This window comes from Salvelinus alpinus, chromosome 20 (genome assembly GCF_045679555.1).
Source record: "Salvelinus alpinus chromosome 20, SLU_Salpinus.1, whole genome shotgun sequence".
NCBI lineage: Eukaryota > Metazoa > Chordata > Actinopteri > Salmoniformes > Salmonidae > Salvelinus > Salvelinus alpinus.
Window position 1 is genome coordinate 23,312,040 of NC_092105.1, and position 27,044 is coordinate 23,339,083.

Sequence of the window (27,044 nt, forward strand, 5' to 3'; positions counted from 1 at the left end):
TAAAGCCACAGTCAGTAAGATTTCCTGTTATTTAAACTAATTAAATAAACCCCATGGATGTTGAATAATATGGTACCATATGGTAGAGTATCGTTGTAATTGCTAGTAAGTGATATTTGAATAAGAAAATGTCAGAGGATGCATTTGCTCTATTCTTTGTGTTTTTGTTAGTGGTCCACTCGGATGGTACGCGCATCCTATAGTGATGGCTGTAAATGAATCAAAACCATGTAAATGAATTAAAATGTTTATTGAACTTTACTGTGCTTGGCACCTGTATTTACATTTTTTTTTAAATGCCTTTCTAAAGAATACTTTTTGATATTTCCCTTTTTTCCACACATTTGTCTTCATGATAGATTGGCCAATATAATAGCATTATTGCTTGGCACTTAAATACGCTTATCTACAACACACCAAAACATACTTTAATTACTCTGTTCTCCTATTGTATATTTAAAACATTTCACACAACAATTTTAAAGCGTATGGTTTTTACTTGCATTCACCATCTTATATATGCTTTTTAAAAGGTAATCACCTCAAAATTGTGAAGCCATTCCAGTCTGTGAGGAAAGGAGTTGATAAGATTGTGGTGATTTCACTGTATGTTCAGTGTCCCCTTGAACAGAGCCTCTCATCCAGCATGTCCACTGAGAGATGCAGGGCCAACAACTGGGCCCCTGTCGGACACACATAGTTCCTCCCTCACCCTGACCTGTAGGTCTTTGACTTCATCCCTCCAGTATGTGCTGTATTATATTATGTTCACCCTTTGTGCCTCATCCATCATCCTCCCTTCATCACCTCTGAGTGGCCAGAGGGAAAACCATATTGATCAGGCACTGTTAATATCCACAACCCTTTCAGTTCTCTCCCAATGTTGCCACAACGCTATAGAATAATGTTGCATAACTGTCCTGTTACAACTAGAGATGTGGAAGTGGAGGTGAAGTTTCTGGATCTCACGAAGCCCCTGTCACATCATGTCCGGGGCTGGATATAATCCATAGCAACAAGGCTGAGTTACTGTAGAGGCTGTCATTACTATTGCACCATAACAAATTCATGAGTTCACTCCTGAGAATCCCTGCACAGTAAGAGTATATGGGCTCCTCTCCTTCACGGATCCCTCTGTGTGTCCCCAATAGTGGGGTTAGTGTTCTGAACAGTTACTGAGAGAGTCAGGTATACGGTTTCACTTCGCCTTTTTAACACTATTGTGGCAATTAAATAACAGTTTCACTCCGTTGAATAAAGCCTGTTGGGGGGAAATTCAAAACAACAAGCATCACGAGATGAAAAGTCATTTTTTGAAAGGTTCACTTTGTACGCTACCTCAGTATTACAAACGCTAAATGTAAAATGACTCAACATCAATAGCACATCTGAGATAACAGATTTATCGTAGAAGAAACATAACTTGTTGAAATAACGGGACAGCAAAAATTGGGTCAGAAGTGAGATCCTAGTTTTTACACGATGTGCATAGACATTTGAGAGGAGGAGCCATACTGCCGGCCATCACAGGGGCCTGCCCCCTGCTGGCCAGTGGAGGGATTGCCGATCATGTGCATGCTGTCCATGCCACCGTTGGACAGGTACTGGCGCTCGGCAAATGCCCCGGCAGGGGAAGAGGAACACAGGAGGCCGCCCTGGGGCTTCTCGGGGCTGGCAGCCAGACGAGGGGAGGTGGGGAAGTTGTATCCATACAGGTTGTAGGGGTTGTGGAGTGAGAAGGCATTGTAGGACCCCTGTTGCACATGGTGGTGGCCCCCGCTGAACATGTGGGCGGATGAGGGGGAGGAGCCAGAGGAGGAAGAGCCAGAAGCGGAGCTAGAGCCCGCCTGCATCACATACTGCAGCTGGGAGGCTGGGAATGAGGTCAGCTGACCTCCATAGGCATCCATCTTTCCGCCAGCGCTTCCACTGCTGCCACCGGACAGTGAGCCATGGCCGCCCCCCTGCATTCCCGCAGCAATCAGGGAGGAAGTCCTCTGGGGCAGGAACGATTCAGACTGCTGGGTGGAGGCCACAGTGCCCCCTGCTGCCTGGAGGCGTCCGTAGGAGCTGTCAGCCAGGCCCCCGTAGCCCTGTAGGGCCGCCATGTTGCTGCGGGCGCAGGCCGGGTACTCAGACAACCCCATGCTGCACAACTGGCTCTCCCTGCAGCCCACGTTGAAGGTGTTGGGGGCCAGGTGAAAGGTAGGCGGTGAACAGGAGGGGGACAGGAGGTGGGCTGCACCAGAAGGGGAGGGGGTTCCTGTGCTGGAGGTGGTGGGAGAGGTGCCCGTGCTTCCTCCTAAAAAACACACAGAGACACACAACGCAAAGACAGTGAGACAGAACCAGCGCTACGGAGTGAAACAACAACACAAACACTGGTCAACAATCACACTCTGACAATATCTCTCATTTCAGCCTTTCGCCGCCAGAATGTCTCCTTCCAGCAACTGCTGCCGTTTGATCTTAACCGGTCAAATAAGAGAGTGCTGTTTAAGACTGGCGCATAAGCATCTTAATTCACATGTATTAAAGAATTCGATATTACACTTACTTGTAAATTGCAGCTGACTTCACCACCTCGACTTGCTCAACATCTGATTTTAAGGACTAATTGCATGACCGCATTACTTCTTTTAAATAGTACTATTTATGGGATCTTAAACCCTCTAATAAATAACAGTAATTGTTTCTGAGCATAAATGTGGCTTCAGTTTGGTACATTACATGTTGGGTCAACAGATCTCCGAGCTTGCCCCTTTACTCAAAGAATCATGCATTCATAATTTAGATATGTATGACCGTAAAAATAAAAAACTCATCTTGGCACAGGTTAACATGCAATAAGTCAAGCTTTTGGAATCGACCGATAGCTGTGGGATATCACTCACATATTTCTTTATTAATGACAATTTGGGCCACATTCACTAAAATTCCATCTGAAACCAGCTAAAGAAAAAAAAACACTGCATAACTAACTAATTCAGGATTCTCTCTTGGCCAGAGTTCTGATTCTGACTGTGCCATATGCCTTTGATAATACAGCTGTGCTGTTCTGTTCAGCTCAGTTCTGCAAGTTTCTGTTGGTAAGGCGAGGAAGATATCACAGTGATGTCATGTTTTCCTTTCTGGTCGGCAGGGGTTAGAGCAGCGTTAGTGTTGCTGAGGGGAACGGTTGATTACCCCGCTGGAAGGCCGTCTGGTGGAGCTGGGGGGTGCTCAGTCCTTACGGAGCGCCCAAAGTTCATCAGAGGCGCGAGGACTTTAATTAACGTCTGATCGGTTTGGAGGAGTTTGTGATAACAAACAGATGTCGACACAGACAAAATACTGAGTGACCTAATGTCATCATGACCTTGGAGAAAGGAGTGCTGAAGAAATCGGCTTGCTTTAAGCATCGGGGGCCTGTGATACAAGCCATGAGTAGAGACACTGGGCTGTGCTCGCTGGGGAGATACGCATGCGACTTTCACTGATACCGCTCACGTCAAATAGCCGTCCAAAAGCCACAGGGGTCATTTAATTATTTTATTGTTAAGGTCCTGCAGAATGTGAAAAGTTCAGTACATTCCAAGTCAGACGGACATGCCAAAAGTGATGACCAGTGATGACCAGACTGATGAAGGACATAGATAATTGATGTGTTGTGAGGTAAGGGAAAGGAAAGGAAAAGGTATGCAGTGACAGTGAGAGAGTGTAGATAGGAGATTAGGACATAGTTTAGATACAGTTTTACACACCTTGCTGTTTCTGCATGTTGGTGAAGTCCTCAAACGTGAGTGTCCTCACAGGCGGTCTCCAGAATGCATAGGTCTCCATGATCGCCTCCAGACCAGTCCTGTGTGAGAGAGAGAACGAGAGACTGAAACAGTGGAAGAAAAAAAAAAGAGGGTCAGTATGAGGGATGGGTTGGGTACATAAAACATAACAAGGGCGGGGCAAGAGAAAGAGGAAGGAAGAGTTGTGACGGGAAAACAGATAGTCAAAAGAACAAGAGAGGCACATAGAGAAAGGAGGGAGTGTAAGTATGAGTGAGAGAGGTTGGAAAGAGAGAGGCAGAGAAGGAGAAGTGGAGTCAGACGGAGGAAACTGGAGCCATTAAAAGGAGCAGGTTTTTACTGTGATCATAAATCTGGGTGACATTTCATCTTGAACACGGTTCTCCTTCCTGCGTGATTTACTCCTGTGTGCCCTGCTGAGCCCTATCCCAGGGAAACGAGGGCCTGTCCCGACCATGTTATTTTAGGGCCAGTAACTCCTGGGCCATTCCAGCTCGTTAGCGCACTACGCTAATCACACTGGCCCTGGCCATCAGTGCGCTCATTCATAGTGCTCAGGATCAAAACCCAACAAATAAGCTATGCCCTGTTTTACCTCATAAAGTAATGTGTCACCAGCCAAAATCCAATTGACGACATAATCATAATTTAATGCCAGAGACGGATCTGTATTAACATATAAATACATAGAGAACCAACTCTGTAGTTAATTGTACAATTTAGCTTGTGTAATATGTCCCTGTTTTTATTGATTTCAGATCGCTATACTGTGGCATTACTCTGCACAGTTTAACAGTGATGAGGTAAATTACTACCATGAGCAGAGTTAGGATATGTGTAAAGATAAATACATTTTCTGTCTATAAATATCTTATTCCTGCATAATCTTTTAATCTGTAGTTTTCTGCAATGAAATTCTAATGCTAGTTCATAAACCCATCACTCTAATGTTTGAAAAATGAAAAAAGATGTCTCAAATATCTGTGCCGAAAATGCACTCCAGATGGGAGGGGAGCTTTCATGTGCTGAGGGTCTGGTTCAGTGTTTCCCCCGCTATATATGATAATTCAGACACACACAGACAGACAGACAGACAGACAGACAGACAGACAGACAGACAGACAGACAGACAGACAGACAGACAGACAGACAGACAGACAGACAGACAGACAGACAGACAGACAGACAGACAGACAGACAGACAGACAGACAAACAGACAGACACACAGACACACAGACACACAGACACACAGAGAGAGAGGCACACAGAGAGAGAGGCACACAGAGAGAGAGGCACACAGAGAAAAGGAGGGAAAGAGAGAGAGCCCTACCCAAAACATGTGGTTCTATCTCAGATGTAATGGGGTTTTCTTGGCAGGGGAGAGATGACTGATTTTATATGGAGCAGCATATGGGATTAGGTGGTATCTCCAGGGGATTATTTCCATATTAAAGGCCACGTTGGAGAAAATGAAAGATTTGCGCCACACAGCATGGCGAACGCTGAATCATGTTGTATTACACGGACCTCGGGTTACTGGAGATATATATACCTGTTTCTGCCTGAATCCCGAAATCCTTTAGCAAATGGGTTGCGGTCGATCTTTAGTCTTGTTATCTGCAGGAAAGAAAAACATTACAATCAAAACACATGACATAGCGATGACCAATGTACATGTTGGAGAGGGAAAAAACGGGTCAACATAACGTTTTTTTTTTAATCGAAGAGGGACCTAATGAATGTATGAATGAAGAAAGAATTTCATGAAAATCAGAATTTGAGTTAATAATATTAATAATTGGTCATTTTCCATTCATAAACTGAATTGATGTTCACTTCCAGAAATGAAAATGAATTGATCCTAAGCCTGGTGCAGATAGACCCATTGAGTGGCAACATACCATTGTAGCAACAAAGAGAAAGGTGTCTGGTCTCAGACCTGTTGGTTCTGGTAGGCGGTGACAGTGGTGAAGACAGTCTCAGGGAAGCTGAAGGTCTTCACTCCCTCTCCGCTGGGAACAGGCTTGGTGGGGGACAGGTCACTGCTGAAGTCCTTCCTGATCACATGGACACGAGGCTGGTACTTATGCATGGAGTGGAGGATGATCTGAAACCACAGAGAGATCGTAATGGTTACATTCTCTCTGTGTGTATGTGTGTGTGTGTGTGTGTGTGTGTGTGTGTGTGTGTGTGTGTGTGTGTGTGTGTGTGTGTGTGTGTGTGTGTGTGTGTGTGTGTGTGTGTGTGTGTGTGTGTGTGTGTGTGTGTGTGTGTGTGTGTGTGTGTGTGTCTAAGCAAGTCTGAATTCATATCAGAGCTATATAATTAAGAGGAACATGAGTCCACACTTCTAATGAGAGAGGTGGTGAGGTAAGTATTTAACACCAGAGAGCAGAGCCGAGGAGTCAGGTTACGACGGCCCAGCCTTCCCTCCGGCTCTCTGTCTGCTCTTGATTACAGCCCGAGTGAGAAAGCCTCCTTGGAGCCGCAGACAACTAAGGGGGTCATTTCAAACGGAGATTGGGGAAACAGTACTGAATAACAGTGACAGTAAATGTAATATTCTAGCCAGGGCCCCCCCCAGCACCTTCCCCTTGCCCCCCTGCTCGGCTCACGGGACCCCGCAGTTATGACCAAGGGTTCTGAGTCCTGCCTGGGCCTGAGTCAGGTCAACCCTGCCCCCGTCACACATACACACACTGAGCTCACAACAACACAGAGCAGCCAAGGGTCTTATCTGACAGATCTCTTGTCAAAACAATACATGTTGTAATGTCACTGACAGCCTTCTGTAGCAATGCAGTGATTTCAGCGACATATTTATATCTAATTTATGAATCACAAGCAAAAGCCAATCAGCTTGGAAAATCAGCAGCACATGAAACAGATGATTAATAACCAATAGCTACCGCTGTTGATGGAGAGGTTTGATAGTAGTCAGAGGAAGAAGAGAAGAGAGATGGGTCAGATACCAGCCTATCTGCGGTGAGGTTTCCCACACAGGAAGTTACAAAGTTAATTTCCTCTCGCCTCGAGGCCTCCAGGAGAACAAAGGCCTTATAACGAGGCTGTGGGAGAGGAAAAAGGGGCCTTGCCTGACTACCCTCAAAATACGCACCCACTGCTGCATCTGTTAATACATTTGTCAGAAGAATGGAGCTGCGATAGAATCAGCTGGCCGGATGGAAAACAGGCCCACATGAGGACCAGGGTGTGCCAGCCCACCAGCGCCGCACTGGCATCCCTAAATCAGGACCTCAATGGAGAAATGGGTATGCACTGGCTTTTGACTGTTTCAACAACTTGGTAATCAAACCAATCTGGCCTGTAACAGCACTGAGTTCATGTCATGAGGAGTGCCATCATGTGCCATAACTACATCATGACCAATCAACTGTTTCAGTATCAGTCGATAAAGGCCGAAGTAGCAAAAACAGTTCTTCTCTAAGAATAGTCTCATCTATACATGGGTGGGGTGAAATAAATTCCCCTGGTATAATGTGAAGCACTTTGAGAAATACTGAAACAGTACAATTACTAATACATATTTATATTAGTGTAGAAGTGTAACAGTGTTCAAGTGTACAGGTGTAACAGTGTACAGGTGTAACAGTGTACAGGTGTAGGAGGGAGGCAATGGTATGTCAAGTTAAGCCGGCTCACCGGCTCACTCACATGGCCCTGGTCATCCAGCTCATTGTTGGTGAGTTTGAGTTTGTCGAAGCTGACCACCTGCCTCATCCAGGTGTCTCCAGAGGCCAGGGAGTCTGGGTGGATGTAGACCCGCGGGGGCACGGGGGAGTCTGCGTTCCCCGCCACCATCCACTTGGAGCTGTGGTACACATACCTGGACGACACACACACAGTGACAGACGTATCAGCACCAAATCTTGGACATCATGTGTAATGTGTTTCAGATGCAGGGCTTGTTCACAATAGAGACATCAAATATCCCCACACACTACATATGCTTTTAATGACATATTACCAATTAAGCTTAGTCATAACATTTTATGTTGTATTGTAAGTTACGGTACAATTTGGCTGCCCCGCCCACCATAGAGCATTCCCCTCACTGACTGGCTGACTGACTGTAGCACGAGGGGGATTCCAGTCCACTGTAGCCCCAGGCACAGCTGTTTGCCTTTAGTTCTGGCCATGTGCACAGTTGAAAGTGCTTACTTGCAACGCCTCTGCCAAAGTCATCATTCAGCGGTATAACATGGACAAAACTCTAATTTGGCCTCTTTGTTATTACACAACCCTCTCGTCTCTCTCTCTCTCTCTCATACGCACACACACAGCCTTGACCCCCCTGTACACACCTACAAATACTCTCTCCACACACACACACACACACAGACCCGACCCCAGACCAAACACACACACAGAATGCCAGGCGTTTGTGTAATTTCCTGTTTGGAGTGCTGTTTAGGGTTAAGCTCGGTGTAGCAGGGAAAGTGTTAAGGAAGAGAGAAACCTTAGCCCCAAACAGGACTGGAAATTTGATTAGTCCCCTTTCATCTTCCATAAATCTGCCATCTGGCTCCAGCACAATCAATAAAGATCTGACTTTATGTGACACCCTTTGGACAGATGGGGGGGGGGGGGGGGGGGATATGCACGCCCCCTCATCCAACACCACACTTCCTATACACACACACACACAGACCATCGACACAACATATGTATGCATGCAACTCATCAAACAGATATATACTTTTATGGACAAACAGAAATTCAGACTGACACACACTTGCCAAACCCAGACTGGAAATTGGGTTACCTTACTGACAGAGTAAATATTACTATTACATTACCCTACAGGGTTGAGTTCATCAAGTCAAGTCTTCATATGTAAACATGTGTTTTCGTGTGTGTGTGTGTGCGTGCGTGCGTGTTTGTGTTCACATATAGCGGACAAAGTCAATTTTAAGAGCTTGACATTGCTGGTCTGTGTGCTCAATGTGATTCAAACTTAAAACTTACCAACTGTCCACATAAAGGACACTTAATATATAGAGATTTAAAGAGCCCAGAATAAACAAGAAGTTCCTAAAGAGAGGCAGAGAGCCTAAGTAAAGCAAGTAACGACTGTATTTCCAGACCCCAACTCTATGAGAACTATGAGACATTCCAGTGACAGCTCGGAGCTCAGTTTACAAAGCCCTGTGGTAAAGTCCCGAGCCGGGATGAAAATCCTATTTCATTTTACAAGATCTTTTGGCTTCTAAAAATCTTCCATGATATTTTGGTTCTCTAGACCGTTCACTCTAAGGCAAATGCTGCAGTCAATGAGAGAGCCAGGGTTCTACTGTGCTTCAATTAAAAAATGTAAATAAACAACTTGGGAAAAGAATACATAATGTTTAACTACTGAAAATGCATTGTCAAAGTGGTTCTCCAGTGTTCCGTTCAAGACAGCCAAGTTCTGTTTATCAAATAAAACTTAAACATAGTAAAAATGTCTGTAACAACAATAACATTAATCTATGTTATTGATATATAAACTGAAGATGTACTCTGTGTTCAATTTGAGATCAAATGAAACAAAGGCATGGTAACCCATCTGTAGCGCTGTTATAACGTTATTGCAACTATGACACTGCCGTTTTGTCTGTCACTCTGACACTGTCCTGAGATGGCTGAGATAACTTACAAATATAAAACTAGTATTCCACCACGGTCAAATAGGTTTACAGTAAAAATATGCCTTGCCATTTACACAGTGAATAAAGCTATCAATTTGATGGTCTCACTCGAACCATAAACACATCATGATAAATACTTTTCATTCTCCTCTGGTTCTATGGAGCGCCAGACATTGTGTTCTATGCCAGGAATTCATTCAGATACTTTGCCTGGAGATATCCATCATAAAAACATATCCCCAAGATGGACATACAGTAAAGACCATTGTTTCAGGTTCCATTCAGATTTATGTGTATATCTGCATTTCTTATCACCATGTGAAATGATCTGTGCATGTTTTTTTTTTTTTAACTACTGTCCAAAAAAACAACAATAATTTATCAACAGTAGGCTATTTCATCCAAGATGGGGGCAGAGACTAGTTTGGTTTGACTGAATTAGAACATCAATCTCAGACATGGAGAGTGTCATGTCCCAATAATGTGTTGTATTTAATGAACAGTGCCTCCAGAAAGTATTCACAGACCGTGACTTTTTCCAAATGTTGTTGTGTTACAGCCTGAATTTAAAATGGATAACATTGAGACGTTTTGTCACTGGCCTATGTAACCGCTGTGAATTGGCTAGCTCTAAGCGGGTTGCGCGCTAATAGCGTTTCAATCGGTGACGTCACTCGCTCTGAGACCTTGAAGTAGTTGTTCCCCTTGCTCTGCAAGGGCCGCGGCTTTTGTGGAGCGATGGGTAACGGTGCTTCGTGGGTGACTGTTGTTGATGTGTGCAGAGGGTCCCTGGTTTGAGACCAGGTAGGGGTGAGGAGAGGGACGGAAGCAAAACTGTTACACCTACACACAATACCCCATAATGTAAAAGTGGAATACTTATTTGAGGAATTTTTACAAATCAATAAAAAATGTAAAAAATAAAATGTCTTGAGTCAATACATGTTCAACCCATTTGTTATGGCAAGTCTAAATATGTTCAGGAGTAAAAATGTGCTTAACAAGTCACATATTAAGTTGCATGGACTCACTCTCGGTGCAATAATAATGTTTAACATGATTTTTGAATGACTACCTCATCTCTGTACCCCACATTTACAATTATCTGTAAGGTTCCTCAGTCAAGCAGTGAATTTCAAACAGATTCAACCACAAAGACAAGGGAGGTTTTGCAATGCCTCGCAAAGAAGGGCACCTGTTCGTTGATGGGTAAAATTTTAAAAAGCAGACATTGAATATCCCTTTGAGCATGGTGAAGTTATTAATTACACATCGGATGGTATATCAAGACACTCAGTCACCACAAAGATACAGGCGTCCTTCCTAACTCAGTTGCCGGAGAGGAAGGAAACTGCGCCGGGATTTCACCATGGGGCCAATGGTGACTTTAAAACAGTTACAGAGTTTAATGGCTGTGATAGGAGAAAACTGAGGATGGATCAACAACCTTGTAGTTACGCCACAATACTAACCGAATTGGCAGAGTGAAAAGAAGGAAGCATGTACAGAATAAAAATATTCCAAAACATGCAACCTGTTTACAACAAGGCACTAAAGTACAGTAATACTGCAAAAAATCTGGCAAAGCAATTCACTTTTTGTCCTGAGTACAAAGTGTTATGTTTTGGGAAAATCCAATCCAATACATTACTGAGTACCACTCTCCATATTTCCAAGCATACTGGTGGCTGTATCATGTTATGGGTATGCTTGTAATCATTAAGGATGGGGAGTTTTTTAGGATAAAAAATAAATGGAATGGCGCTAAGCACAGGAAAAGTCCTAGAGGAAGAATTGATTCAGTCTGCTTTCCACTAGACACTGGGAGATGAACTCACTTTTCACCAGGACAATAACCTAAAACACAAGGCCAAATCTATTGCTTACCAAGAAGACAGTGAACAAGAAGACTGAGTTGCCAAGTTAAAGTTTTTACTTAAATCTACTTGAAAATCTATGGCAAGACCTGAAAATGCTTGTCTAGAAATTATCAACAACCAATTCCACAGAGCTTGAAGAATTTTGAAAAGAATTATGGGCAAATGTTGTACAATCCAGGTGTGGAAAGCTCTTAGAGACTTACCCAGAAAGACTCACAGCTGTAATCACTGCCAAAGGTGCTTCTACAAATTATTGACTCAGTGGCGTGAATAGTTAAGTAAATTAGATATTTCTGTATTTAAATTTCAATAAATGAGTTACAATTTCGAAGAACATGTTTTCACTTTGTCATTGTAGGGTATTGTGTGTAGATGGGTGTGACTTTTCTTTTTATTTAATCCATTTTGAATTCAGGCTGTAAAACAACTAAAAGTCAAGGTGTATTAATACTTTCTGAAGACACTGTATGTGTACATCACTGTGGATACATCATTGTACACACACATCTGAATGGGGAAGTTAGGAAATTAGTTGGGAAGTTAGGAAATGTTTGGAAGCGCTAAGAAGTGTGAGCATACCTTAAGAAGATAGGAGCATACCTGTATCTCTTATTGTCCACAGGAACAATGTCCATGGCTATGTAATACTGCTGATGGGGGTCAAGACCCACGATCTTTACTCTCATTGCAGGGAACATCCGCCTAAGAGAGGACAGAGAGAGAGAGAGAGGGAGAGAGGGAGAGAGAGAGAGTGTGTGTGATATTAGCAAACTAGCTTGCAAAGCTATATTGGATTATGAGTATCAGCATTAAAAAGGGGAAAAGAAACCCTGCACCATGCAGACATTAAGTATAATTAATGCAGACATTAAGTATAATGTCACTTGAAATACATTCTAGTGCACCACTGGGCAAATCACTGAGAAAATTCACAACACCCGAGAGAGACAAGGTTTGAAGTTTGACCAATGTCTTGCCAGTCATATGAGGTCATTTTCACCCCTCATCCCATCATAACAGGGCCTAGATGCACAACTTTATGATAATTCATTAAAATGTCTATCAAAGTTCAATGTCTTCATTAAATAAATATTATTCTGATTTAAGAAAGTAGGTCATTTCATCCAAAGAAGATTGAAACTGTCTTAATGCACGAGCTGGCAACAAACTCACTCTTCCTTGACAATGTGTACCCAATCATAGAAGTTCTTTTTTGTTATTCGACGCAAATCAAACCAGGAAAATAAGTTTAGAACGCAAACAGACGCCCTATTAAAAGTAGGACTGCATACACAGAGACATTTTCAAGTTAATTCCTCGTTTTACACTTCAAAAGCTGCATTTTTATTTCATTTAAACGTCATACATCTTTTCCCTCATAATGAGAAAAGAGGGCTGTTTTCTTACTTCCTTCCTCCTCTGAATTTATAGGCTTATTATTAGCAGAGCCATGAAATACACGCAGCCAGTCCTGTAAACTCTAGGCCTACTGCATTGAAACTGGGACTGGTTCTATTTATGGAGCGATTAACAACGTAAATCTGATTCATGAATATCATGAAAACAACGTTGATCATATATTGTTTAGGTAAATCTGATTTACGGGTTAGCTGTCAAGTTAGCGTACATGTAGTATTAACATAAGAGCAAACCGAAAAATACAACTTCACAACTTCACAGTACAACTTTAGAATATTATGCAATTTGATATTGGCCTAGGCCTACCAAAAGAAAATTCAACACGCAAACAACGTGGTCCTTGACATTTCTCCATAAAAACATGTAGACTAATTGGTCAGCTTCAAATAAAAGTTCGACAAAAATAAGTTCGACAAAAATAATCAAAAATAATGGATATCTGGTTTAACGAAATGGAAAGCATTTTCAAATGAGAAGAGAAATATGCGCATCCCTACGTTAGGCCATAGAACATTCCGCTCTGGCCTCGCTCTCTTCTGATGCGTGTTACATAGTCAGAGGAATTATCATATGTTTAATAAATGTGATTAATATCATAATATTTTTTGTTGTTAAAATTAATATCGTACTATCTTCTGTTGTTAAAAGTAGTAGGTCTATATTAGCCTATACTGTACTAGCCTAGACGGGGACAAATCTAAATGTTTGATGCTGATGTTTTTACTGGGCCTCTATTTCTCCTTAATTGACATTAAATGGTAGCCTAAAACATAAGTAATATTTCTGATCCATAAAAAAATGAAATCTATATATATGTATTTAAATGTGTTGAAGTCTCTGAACTCAAAACAGGGTGCTGAAATGGCCTTAAAGGAGTAGTTCACTATTTTAGAACTTGATGTTAGATGGTTCCTCACCCTGAAAATAAGAGAAACTGTAATATATGGTTCAGTTATCGTTAAACCACTACGAACTTCAGCCAACTTTAGCCACCACAAACTAACAATCAATGGAAGTGATGGGGGCATGTGAGCATGTTTTTTTTATGGCCAAATCACCTTTAAGAAACATCAAACCAAACATGGAGTTGAGTTGAATTGATTTCAGGTGATTTGGACATTTTTTTTAAATTAAACATACTCAGATTCCCCATCACTTCCATTGATTGGTGGCTTGTGGTGGCTAAGGTTAGCTGAAGTTTATAGTGGTAGTTTAAAGAAAACTGAGCTGTAAAATCAAGTGGCCTTTGAAACTAAAGTCAGTTAGGCCTAGGTTAGATAAACCTCTTCACCTTCTATCTGCAAATACCCTAATTTTGAAATAAACAAATATGTAAATAGGTTAATGTATTACAAACTATAGGCCTACAGAGGAACATGCTTTCCCAATGTTTTTCATTTGTTTCATGGAGGGAATAGTAATACCCTAGACCGCTTTATTTTTAGGCTTACTTTGTGAATAAGTGGACTTCATAAATTTCCTTGACGGCAAAAAAAATAAATCAAGCAATAAGTTCCCTTCTCATATTGCTTGATCGTAAAATTCAAAATGGACGGGAAATACATGGCCCTCCCGGTGAGAGCGCGCAGGGGAAAGGTCTTCCTGAGAACAGTGTAGGTTTAGTTATATGCTCGGTTTAGGTTGTAATTGCTACCCAAAAGGATAAGAAAACCGAAAACATGTTTCAAAGAGATTAATTAGAAACAGTTCCTTTCTTCGCCGGCTATTTTCTGACATCAGCCATGGAATACCCTCACACTTCATGTATGGCCTCTGATTGGAGCGGCCCTCGCACGTCCGGAGCCCTTTCCCCCATGTGCAACACATTAGCACCCCACAAAAACAGGGGTAATTCCCATAGAGGATCTTCTGCGCAAAACTAGGTTTCGGTGTGCGTGTGTCTGTGTGCGTGTGCGTGTGGAAAAATGTAGCAATTATAATCAATTTTGTACAGAACTTCATAAACAATTTTGCGTCATCAGAGGCAATGCACCTAGTCGTAAAACCTATAGAAAGCTAGGCCATATGCCTAGTCTATCCTATAGTAGGCCAACACAGAACATGTGTTCAGCGCAGCCTATTCCTAGAAGGAAATATAATATCAGATGAGTCCCTTAAATCATAAATATGCAGCAGTTGCTTTACCTCCCCGCTTTAGTGATGATCATCTCCGTGCCAATTTCATGGAAGCGCTTCCAGAGGTCTGCGCACTGCAGCTCCACCTGAATCTCCTCCATGGAGGCAGCGGGAGACAGCTCGCAGGCCGCCGGGGCCAGGTCCGCGGGGGAGCCGAAGGAGCACGACGTCCTCTCCGCCAAACCCTCGTCGTCTGATCCGGGGCTCGCCTCCGAATCTGTGGAGATTATCAAGATTATGAAAATGCAGCCACAGTAGAGCCGGGGCTTTAGGAAAATTGGCGTTGAGTATTGACCTGTTTTTATGGTCTCTGGTATTGCCCGTTGAGGCCAAATCACCTGCAGCATGAACTCAGAGAAAGCACCAAAACTGGAGAAAATTGAAATCTGACTAAAACTATTCCATTTACGTTTTTTCCCATTAAATCTCTAATAGAGGCAACACAATAACAACAATGAAAATGGCAAAGAAGTGTAGCCTACATAAACAACATGAATTGACGAAATTTCCCAGATTAACTATTCCAGATCTTAGTTTCCAAATAAAGTCATGGAATCCAAAAGGGTTCCAAAATGGCTCTTTGGCTGTCCCCATAGGAGAACCCTTTTTTGGTTCCAGGTAGAGTTCTATACAGTCTACTGTAAAGTTATACATTCTATTTTTTATTAATGTACTGTCTCCTTTGTTTGTGCCAATATCAAATCAAATCAAACCAAATTGTATTAGTCACATGCGCTGAATACAACAGGTGTAGGTAGACCTTACAGTGAAATGCTTACTTACGAGCCCCTAACCAACAATGCAGTTAAAAAAAATAAGGATAAGAATAAGAGATAAAAGTAACAAGTAATTAAAGAGCAGCAGTAAAATATCGATAGTGAGACAATATACAGGGGGGTACCGATACAGAGTCAATGTGCTGGGGCACCGGTTAGTTGAGGTAGTATGTACATGTAGGTAGAGTTATTAAAGTGACTATGCATAGATGACAACAGAGAGTAGCAGTGGTGTAAAGCGGGGGAGAGGGGGGGGCAATGCAAATAGTCTGGGTAGTCATTTGACTAGATGTTCAGGAGTCTTACGGCTTGGGGGTAGAAGCTGTTTAGAAGCCTCTTGGACCTAGACTTGGCGCTCCGGTACCGCTTGCCGTGCGGTAGCAGAGAGAACAGTCTATGACTTGGGAGGCTGGAGTCTTTGACAATTTTTAGGCCCTTCCTCTGACACCGCCTGGTATAGAAGTCCTGGATGGCAGGAAGCTTGGCCCCAGTGATGTACTGGGCCGTTCACACTACCCTCTGTAGTGCCTTGTGGTCGGAGGCCGAGCAGTTGCCATACCAGGCAGTGATGCAACCAGTCAGGATGCTCTCGATGGTGCAGCTGTAGAACTTTTTGAGGATCTGAGGACCCATGACAAATCTTTTCAGTCTCCTGAGGGGGAATAGGTTTTGTTGTGCCCTCTTCATGACTGTCTTGGTGTGCTTGGACCATGTTAGTTTGTTGGTGATGTGGACACCAAGGAACCTGAAGCTCTCAACCTGCTCCACTACAGCCCCGTCGATGAGAATGGGGGCATGCTTGGTCCTTATTTTCCTGTAGTCCACAATCATCTCCTTTTTCTTGATCACGTTGAGGGAGAGGTTGTTGTCCTGGCACCACATGGCCAGGTCTCTAACCTCTTCCTCTTAGGCGATCTCGTCGTTGTCTGTGATCAGGCCTACCACTGTTGTGTCATCGGCAAATTTAATGATGATGTTGGAGTCGTGCCTGGCCGTGCAGTCATGAGTGAACAGGGAGTACAGGAGGGGACTGAGCACGCACCCCTGAGGGGCCCCTGCGTTGAGGATCAGCGTGGCGGATGTGTTGTTACCTACCCTTACCACCTGGGGGCGGCCCGTCAGAAAGTCCAGGATCCAGTTGCAGAGAGAGGTGTTTAGTCCCAGGGATGTAATATTGTATTATTTATTGAGAGCCCTGACGTGAGTAGGTTGCTTTGGAAGGACACACCAAGTAAGCAGGGTTATGCAGATGCAGGACTGTTAAAGACTGGAGTGTGGCCCAGGACTAACCACCAAGTGATCACCAGCCCCAAAACAAGAGACAAGAGCATTGAGTGGAGACATGAAGACACTGCAGGCAGGACAGATACACCACAGAGACAGAGAGAAAGGGATGAGAGGGAGAGAGAGAGAGAGAGAGAGAGAGAGGGATGAGAGAGAGAGGGGGATTAGAGAGAGAGAGAGAGAGAGAGAGAGAGAGAGAGGTGGATGAGAGAGTAATATGAGAGAGAGCGAGCGAGAGAGAGGAAGAAAGAGAGCGAGAGAGAGGTGCAGAGAAAAGGAGTGAGATATTTAAGGGAAAGACTTTTCGTCATCCACTTGAGAGATCCTTTCAGCGTATTGGCGGTGATGATCCTCTCCCTCACACCATGTGCCGAAGAACAAGGCAGACAGAGTGGCTGTTGATTTGGCCCATACAGCCCTACAGCCATCAGCCACACAGCGGGAGAGGCCAGACCAGATATCTGTGCCTGCTCAGAGCAACCATGACAGCCTGGTTGCTGCTGTCATCTCAGGCCTTTGCTGTCATCAAGCTGCGCTGCGTGCGTCTACCAGCCCTCAACGAGTCACCACGTTGTCCCTCATATGTCACCAGACCAGTCCCTGTCCACCACAGTTATCCCACTGTCCCCCTACTCACTGACAGCCTGCTCTGTCTCACCCACTATAACCAGTCAGTACAGCTGAGCAACACAAGTGACAGAAACGACACACATCTATCCCACATTACACAGGATATTGCTGGGTAAAAATAAACATATTGAGAGAGAAACGGGGAGACAATGAAAGGGACGGAGTGAGAGGAAGAGAGGAACAAATAGATATATTTAAGGAAGTAGCACCTCACTGCAGCTAATAGAGAGAAAGGTGGAAGCAGAGTCAGAAATCTGGCGCTAACCTCAACTGCATGATTAATGCAGACCAACTACAATCATAGACAGTTGTCCAATAAAGACTGCACCAATCTCTGCTAAACTATGGAGAACAGCACTCACTTGTTCAAAACCCTATAAACTAACTTGTGGTTAGGCACAGAGAAACTTGTGTTGAACCTCATTAGACGGAGAACATTGATTTTCCCTGTACGTCTACCAAGTTTGAAAAAAGAACAATAATGGTGTCTTCGGTTTGTCACAACAAGAAATCTAGATAGTTTGAATGTGAATTATAACACTTTTATAACACAAAGAATATTATGGATTTTAGCTTCTTATTCTCACACACAAACTCATTCACTATGTAATGATCTAATTCGAAAAAACATGTTAAGAAACTAACAAATGTGTGTGTGACTATTGAATTGGAACAATGGACTATTCACATGTATGAGTATGACTAATCTGGTCATTGGTGATCATTACACACTTGCCTTACAAGGTAAAGCCCTTCCTATGGAAACAGGTTTATGAATAGAAGATGCATTTAATACAGTTGTAACAGAGTGGGTAAGTAGCAATCTACCAACCATGAAATTGAAGAGTAACCCAATCCACAAGAAGCAGAACCACCTGTTTCTGCCTGAATTTAATTCAGACCCATGTTAGGGAGAGGCAATAAAATTAAGATTTAACCATTTTAATAGCGCACACATCTGTTGTCTTACATTTTGGCTTTTCTTCTCAGAGGCAGAATTTTTACATTTGAGTCTCTAATGTAGAAAATGGTTCTGGGATAATCAGTACCAAGTGACAATTTATATATCATACATTATATAATATATTATTATACAGAATAGGAAAACATATTTAAACCACAGAGTTAAATGAAGTACGGACAGAATTATCACAAAATCACAAATATATGGTTTAAAATAAAGATTCAACAGTTCAGTAGCCTATGCCTGTCTCTTAAAATCCAGTGTCACCACATAGACTGTAAAAATAAAAATACAAGTCTAAATTATTATCCATAATATAATATAATTACCGATTCCCTGTGTGAGACATAGATGCTATACAAACCATTTAGTAATAGGCCAGTATCTTTAAGAGTGAGGCAATCTGCAATATGTTATATATATGTATTTGTAAATCCACAAGTACTCTGTCTTATTATTACAGGTTTTGTATGTTCTCTCTCGCACACACCTGAGAGTGCTGATATTTACATTTCAGGCAAGTAATTTAATATTGATAATAGTCCTTGCTTTGGAGGAGAAATTCTGCAGACAGGCCTACATGTGCTTATCTGAAACTAAGGTCATGTTTGTCATACATGTTGGTTCTCTGGGAAAACACATTGGGATTAATTCAGTTTAAGCTATTGTGTGGTGTTCTCAAAATTTTGATATATTCTTCCAAGACGTGTCTTTCAATAAGAATGTTATATGACCATGTCGGTTTGAAAGCTTCACATGGAGGCAAAATCATTAAGTAAAAAGCCTAAACCGCACAAACTGACCACAGAGACGAGCTGTTTTCAATGATGGCTGGTCTACGCATCAACTGGAAGCTAGTCAAGGCTGGATACTCTCACACACTGCCTGCAACGCTGCCAGGAATCTGGCTCATAATGACTTGGAGCTCGTCGAGACAACGTGTCTTTTCAATTAACGACGACTCTAACTGGAACAGCTCATGTGAAACCGTGGAGGATATATCACCTGTATTTGACTGACTGGCTCGCTGTCCTATTGTCAATGGTAGTACCGATACCCTGCATCTCAGCTGTGAACTAATTTAGTTCGGTTCTCCTCGTTTGTGAGGCATCCACCAAATGCCCAACGCTTGGCGGCTGGCGCATTTCAGTCAGCAACCTCTGTGCGCGAGGGTCCAGTCATTTTGCTGACGGCTTCTCGACCATGCAGCTTGACCAGGCCTCAACAATGAATTGTAAAATTATAAATAAATATGTAGATCATAAAGCCATGCACGTGACGCTAAATGAGTCTACAATGATTTTAATGAACCAAATAATATATATATATAGGCATATAGCCTATAATGCAAAACGTTTTAGACCCTTTTAGATCATTAATGCAGGCCTACATATTTGAGAAAAAGCCTTTTGTCTATAGGCTACAAGACCTATTGTGAAACCAGTTGTAATGGGGATTGTTGGTTTAGGTGTCTGTTGAAATTCAATGTAGGCTATAATGAGCTGAGAGGATATGTATCAATTTATATTAGGCCTACGATTCATATTTGAGGCCAGAGGCGGTTAGAATAGGCCAGGTTATGGAATATCTCCATCGTCATGTAGTTAATAAAGTAAGGATATTCAAGCTCGAAGCCTCTTATGTCATTGTTGTCTGCTTTTGACATCAGTCTCTCCGATAAGATCAATGAAGTGTTCTTCAATTCAAACCTGCTCCAAATCCCACAAAACGTAGAAAATACGATATATTTGTGACATATAAAAGCTTTTCATGCAGATTTTGCTTTCTTCGTTAATAATTTAGAACATTCTATCATTTAAAATGATAGATAGGCCTATCATAACTTGAATATAATGTGACTTGCGCACTGTAGGCCTAGGCCTGCACTAACTTCGACCTATTTAAAATCCTGATAGGCTAAGCTACTTTCTTTGGCTTATTACAACATTTCCAACAAATAAAAAACGATAAAAGATTTTTAAAAGATTTTTCGATTTTCGATTTATGGATATGAAATGTTTTGACAGTAATAAAAAGCCTGCGTAATTCATAGCAGGCCATTAAAATTTGCCTTGGCATTTCAATTTTGGGATTTAGGCATACAAAATTCACAATCATCAATTTGAATGAAATATACATTGATGTCCCAATTCTGTTTTAGGCTATTCTTTATACGCACCATTGCTCATATAGGTGAGTGCTACTTGGAGATTGAGGCCCGAGTCGTTTTTCCTATAGCGAATACACTGCAAAAATACACATTTTTAAAACGTTGCAAAATAATATTAAGACTCAAGAATTGACTGAAAGCTGTGTTGATGTTTTCCTTAGACTTAAAGTAATCCACTGAACACATTTTGAGTAGGCCTATAGGTCAAACGCAGACGGGGGTTGCGTGTCCTTAATTTCATATAGCGAAATAGTTTATATTATTGGAAAAATAAACCAATACAACATAATAATACAAATAGTTTAAACGTACGTTTCATTGGCCTATTGTTTCCCAAATATGAACAATTATGGCGTTAGACTAGGTCTATATATGCTGCACGAAATTGGAATAGAAAATACAGGGCACACAGGCTAACCATGTGCAAACAACACACACACTCTCTTCACACACACATTGTCTTATATTATATTTGGACTCACCATTTTTTGGGGGTATAAAAAAAACAGATTTGCCCTTTGATGGCTTATTTTTACGAAAGCTTGTATGTGGCACTCTGCAAAAATGCATGATTTGCATTGAACCACAGAACCTACACTAATTCGTGTAACCTTGCTGCTAATGTAGGCCTACCCCATCTCTGCCAAATATCTCTCTCAATTCAAGACCATCTTAATATGTAAATATTAATTACAATTGATCATGTCTCCACTGAGGTCACCTGTATGGCCAATTGTATTGTATCAATAGAGACCCTCTGGTCACACACTGGTTGAATCAACGTTGTTTGCGCGTCATTTCAATGAAATGACATTGAACCAACGTGTAATAGACGTTGAATTGACGTCTGTGCTCAGTGGGAAGGCACACGTGAAATAGATTTTACCCAGCTAGGCCTAATAGAGAGGGGGAACTGGCCTCACATGCATGTGTATGCATGCATGCATGCACCTGTATGTTGTACCAATATGTAGTAATTTGTAAAACAATGGTAATAAAACTTTTAAGGTAACCATTTAAGATATGAATGAATATAGTAGCGCAATAAGAACATTTACCGTGACCTTCCACGAGAGGCTACTACTTTTCTGCGTGCTTCTACTGACAGGACAATTAATTTGTTAAAGCAATGGTTCTTATACAAAATCAATACTTTGTGGTTAACGGCTTTGATAATTTACACAATGTTAATACACCACTACTAGGCCAACGGTATATAGTTATGTTAAACTACAAACATATATTATTTACGGGCACTATTAACCTACAGTAGTAGGCTACTATATTATTCCACATTAGCTATCTGAGGAAAAAGTATAAGGACTCGTTATCTTTGAGATGGTGATGAAATGGTTGCCTTTTCTGTATTCCTCTTTTCCATGAGATATAATCCGTAGTTTTGTGATGGAAGCATAACAATATTCAACAACCCCAAAATATGAAGTGATGGTGGTTACGCACTGACCGGGCTCGATATCTAGACAATGCACAGGGTCGTCGCCGTCTCCTAATTGTCCGTTGGTGGCGAGGCTCTCCATAGACAACTCCAGCTCCTTTTCCTCCCAGGCGCGGAGCTTTCTCTTCTTGTTTGACCCGATCAGGGCTTCCACCGAAAAGGCGTGCGCTCTCGAGCTCAGAGCAGCGGCAGATCGCCTCCTGTCACTCATTTCTCCCAAGGCAAATCCACAAGAGGGAACACAAAAACTCCGTCCAAGCAGTGAGCACAAGGAAAATGCGCACGTCAATGTTTACAACAGTGCAAAGAGTCGACAATGACGAAAGTAATCCAAAAACTATGACTATAAATGGTGGTTCAAACCTCTAACGATATGATATGCCATCTCTACGGCGCGTTTGATTGCTCGAAAGTAATGTTATCTATCGCTTTTGTCTCTCCGTCCTGCTTTTCTGCCTCTTCCTTTTTCTCTTTTTGTCCTTCACCCCGCTCTCTGATTGATACTCACTTCTGGATAACTTTTTTTCCGAAGCGTTAAGTGCAACCCTCTCGCTCACTGTCAAACCTCGCGCGTCCAATGAGAGGCCTAGAAAGAGAGAGAGCCAAAATGTGTCAACCAATTGCAGTTGAGAGAAAGAACAACTCTTGGAAGAGGAATCCGAAACTGGACCCTCGTAACTGACCATCCAGCACTAAATTAACATCGTAAGGGATTTATGGAAAAAAATAGTACTACATTTATTTGATAAATATAATTCAAAACGTATCATAACCTGCTGCACGATTAGGGCTTTATTTGATTTAAGTTATGTTAGAGCTTCATGAACAGCTGAAAATCAGAGCGAGCTCAAAGACCATGACAGGTGGCCTGGTCAGAAGCAAGATTATTTGTTTGAGGGGAGAATATAGAAGATAATATGTATCTTTACCAAGTTATTGAAACGTTGTATCTATAGCTGTGCACTGTGTACTAGAAGACACTGAAAACAAGGCTTTGATTAGTTTCATTTGCCTCTATTCTTTTCATCCTAAAGCGCGCACGATGCTGGTAGAGTCAGGGCGCAAGTTGGAGGCCAAATGTCTAAAACTGTTTAGCAAAGCCATCTAAATAGCCTATCTAATGAATAACGTTTACACACTCAAAACATAAGGAAAAGTGGTTGGCTTATCATATCTTTCCAAATGGAGAAGATTTGACAAACAAAATAGAAATGTTATTCTTGAGTTATTACAAGGTTTTTATGGTAGACCTAATCATATTTTCTATTAGACTATTGCCTAATCATTACATTACAGGATTTTTCAGAAAACCAGAGTGTGCCACTAGAAAAAAAGAGACGGGACAAACACGTATGAAATATGTCCTATATATGGTAGGTTAATGTTGAACGAAGCAGTAATATCTTGTTATGTGGGCCAGCTATAAAGCATTTGTGCAAACGTTAAGTATCAGAGATAAAACAACAGTGCACAAAACATCCCATGAATAAACTTACTTATATATCACTTTTATAATTAGGAACGTTTATAGTTTTAGACCCCTTGACTCTAATCAAACGAGGTTTCCTTGGGCCAAGAAACCCCATGTACAGAAAATAAAAAGTCGCTTGGTAAACCATTCATTTTCAAACAAGCACAACATTTATTTGATTATTATAATTAATGTATGTTTCTGCCTACAGATTTGAGGATCCTCTAATTAAAAGCGCTGAATAACAACTTAAATTAATCATAAGATAATTTTTCTAAAACTAATATCAAAATGTAAACAATAGTGTCGGAGTTGCGGCAAAATTATAATTTCATAGACCTACAAAATTACAACATTTTGGTTGCATATTAGTCTATAATTTGATGATGAAATGATCCTATAGTCTAAATGCTCCTTGCGTTCCTTGGGTTCTGGATAAATAAACTGCCGATCAATCACCAGCTGAGAATTACTCGTTAATAATACATCAATTCAGAGTAAATAATAATTAAAGGACAACAAGGTTGAAACATGTTAATTAATTTTTTTTGTTTTTTGTTTTTTGTTAATTAATCGTGAAATTCTTTAGAAAATATAGGACAAGTAAACGAAGATCACTTTAATTCAAGATGTGATGGCTGAAGGCCTATCAATGTGGAACTTGAAACTCATAATGCATACATTTTGAAAATATTTAAACACAAATGTGAAAAAAACACCACAAAAACAGTCAATTGTTGTGTTCCTTTCTCGTACAAAGATGTACGTATCACATAGGTTACAGTCCTATTGGGCTACATGTTCAATTAAAATACTTGTCAACCATAATTAAACCGTAAAACAGGAAAGAGGTTGAGGTTGGGTGAATAAAAGCTAATATTTGCAAGGAATGGTTTTGTTATCGAGTTTATTAACGAACCGATGGCCGATATAACAGAGCATTGTGATGAATATGGTTAACCATGTAACAATATTATAATGATACATCAAACAAACTTTGATATAAGGTTATGAACAATATTATGCAATGTGCAAACGTTAAAACTTAAAATGCCTGGATTTTTAGAGTGCCCCCTGCCGTGGCCACATAGCCCTAAAATGGCGCAATGCAACATTTGTGCATAATGTCCAATATTCCAGGACAAATAGTGTGAATCCCTCACAGCAATGCTTGGCTTGGACTAAAATAGGTGCCTGTACTCATTTTGGGAGCCGGTATTGTTTACATTTAGGTGCAGGAGCTCCACAATACGTTTGAGCTAATATTCTATAAGAGGAACAGGACATCAAGCAGTAGAAATTGTGAGGTGCCGGTACTCAGCTCGATGAGCTGCTGCCCAAGTCAAGCACTGTCTCAGAGCCTCAGGGAAGAATTGGGCCTATAATAATAAAATAACCGTGCCCGGTTGACGATTCTAAAAGCATAACATTAAACCAATTTATGTTAATGGAAATGTAAAATATCGTCACTAATTTACCCAATTGGGGTTGTCCATTTCAGATGATCATCATGAGGGTTTAACATAACAGCCATATCAGCTAATCTGTGAAATAAGATGGGTTACTTCTTAGTTTCCACTATCTAGCCGGATATAATTTTGTTGATTATGAAAGGGTTAAAGACTTCAACGCCCACCGTTCACATTCAATTAGTGCAATAAGTTGTTTGACCCCGTGACCCCGGGGAAATAAACCATGCAACGGAGGAAACAGGTCGGGGTGCAGTAGGCTAAACCATCCAAAATGACAACACATCGGCTGTTATAACACTTCCAAATGAACTGACAGTTCAGGCTATAGGCGACCCGGTCCTCTCTACATCAACTGACAGCTCAAGGCCTCCTTTCCCAGAGCCTTAGTAGTGTTAAGAGAATCGTTAAAACCTTCTTATGATGCATCTTTATAGTAGCGGGGGTGTTTCCCAGAGCCTTCGTTTGTAACATGGCTTCTAAAAACATTCGCCCATCTAGGAATGATCCAGACCACGTGTAGAGCAGCCAAAGTGCATCAGATTATGTTGTGCCCTTCTGCATCACTTTATTCTCAGAAGATATCTGCTAAACATAGAATGAAGATGTTTAGGCTGTGACTGTGACCGCCGATAACTTCAGAACGAAGTTGACTACAAATACAAAGTTGCCAAAGTAGGCCTATTTGCAATTGTTACAAACAAGTGAAGGATAAAATGATGCTTCAAATGAAAACAGAGATGACTGCATTAATAGATACATAGAATACATGGGCCTATATAGGCCATTTCAAACATATTTAAATACAGTTCATGTTCAATTAATTGTTGTAATTTGCTACTAGGCTACGGTCTGTCATTTTTTCCTCAATGTGTTTGTGTGAGGTGCGCTATTACGTGCCCTATCTGTGATTAAGTGCATTATTATTGGGTAAATCAAATTTAAGCATAATAATCCGCCTCAATAGCCTATTTGCAGCCTTAGGTGGTAATATCGCTCTAGGAGCTGATATGTCGTCAGTATTGTGTAACAATTATAATGTAAAGGTAAGATTTAAATGGAGAAAGCTGATCTGAGAGAGCTGCTTTTCTTTCGATCCTATCAATATGGACAGTCTAACGACGCACTTAGCAAACGTTCTCTCTATGTGCTTGTTTGGGAAACACATAAAAACTTGGCTCATAAATAATGATGTATCTGGTACGATCATCAGGTTAAGTTACGTCACAACTGGGAAACGAGGCCCAGGACCCGGTACTACATGGAATTTAGGCTTAGGACTGTTTTAATGATGCATCTTTCATGGACACTCTTACTGACAGTTGTGGCTTCTTCGCGTGATGTATGGTTGTCTCTACCTTCTTGCCCTTTGTGCTGTTGTCTGTGCCCAATAATGTTGTACCATGTTTTGTGCTGCTACCATGTTGTGCTGCTGCCATGTTGTGTTGCTACCATGCTGTGTTGTTATGTGTTGCTGCCATGCTATGTTGTAGTCTTAGGTCTCTCTTTATGTAGTGTTGTGGTGTCTCTCTTGTCGTTAGGTGCGTTTTGTCCTATATTTATTTATGTTTAAAACATTTTATCCCAGCCCCTGTCCCCGCAGGAGGCCTTTTGCCTTTGTAAATAAGAATTTGTTCTTAACTGACTTGCCTAGTTAAATAAAGGTTAAATAAAAAAAATTAAAACAGCCGAAGATGTAACATGCATTTCCCAAAACACCACACAGAGAACGGTCGCTAAGGAAAGAAAGCGAGCTCTGCTCTCAGATCAGCTTTTTCCATTCAAATCTTACCTTAACATTATAATTATTTCACAACACTGACGACGGATCACCGACTGGGAAAAAACTGGTTGAATGATGTCATTTCAACCCCCAAAAATCAATATGATGACTTTGAAACTACATAGAAAACTAATTGGATTTGCAAACACTCATCCAGCAACAAGCTCTGACA

The 27,044-nt window shown here is 41.4% G+C and overlaps 1 protein-coding gene across 4 annotated transcripts; it reads right to left on the bottom strand.

The window, feature by feature from the left end:
* Positions 1–231: 231 nt before the first annotated feature.
* Positions 232–22,669, bottom strand: LOC139546511 (T-box transcription factor TBX15-like). 4 transcript variants are annotated; one of them, XM_071354966.1, is made up of 8 exons: positions 22,159–22,669; positions 14,879–15,086; positions 11,915–12,016; positions 7,459–7,630; positions 5,723–5,890; positions 5,336–5,400; positions 3,744–3,841; positions 232–2,302 (listed from the first exon to the last, which is right to left on the bottom strand). In XM_071354966.1, the coding sequence occupies exons 1-8, from the start codon at positions 22,358–22,360 to the stop codon at positions 1,476–1,478; spliced, it is 1,842 nt and encodes a 613-aa protein (XP_071211067.1). In that variant the 5' UTR covers positions 22,361–22,669; the 3' UTR covers positions 232–1,475. The 4 variants fall into 4 exon arrangements, with proteins under 4 accessions (XP_071211067.1, XP_071211065.1, XP_071211066.1 ...); XM_071354964.1 differs by having other exon boundaries at positions 3,744–3,865; XM_071354965.1 differs by having other exon boundaries at positions 7,447–7,630.
* Positions 22,670–27,044: the final 4,375 nt, after the last annotated feature.

Coding starts and splice junctions, on each gene's coding strand:
- LOC139546511 (XM_071354963.1), bottom strand. CDS start 22,360: ATGAGTGACAGGAGGCGATCTGCCGCTGCTCTGAGCTCGAGAGCGCAC. Junction 15,087..22,158: donor TTGTCTAGATATCGAGCCCG/GTCAGTGCGTAA, acceptor TAATCTCCACAG/ATTCGGAGGCGAGCCCCGGA. Junction 5,891..7,446: donor AGGGCCATGTGAGTGAGCCG/GTGAGCCGGCTT, acceptor CTGTGGTTTCAG/ATCATCCTCCACTCCATGCA.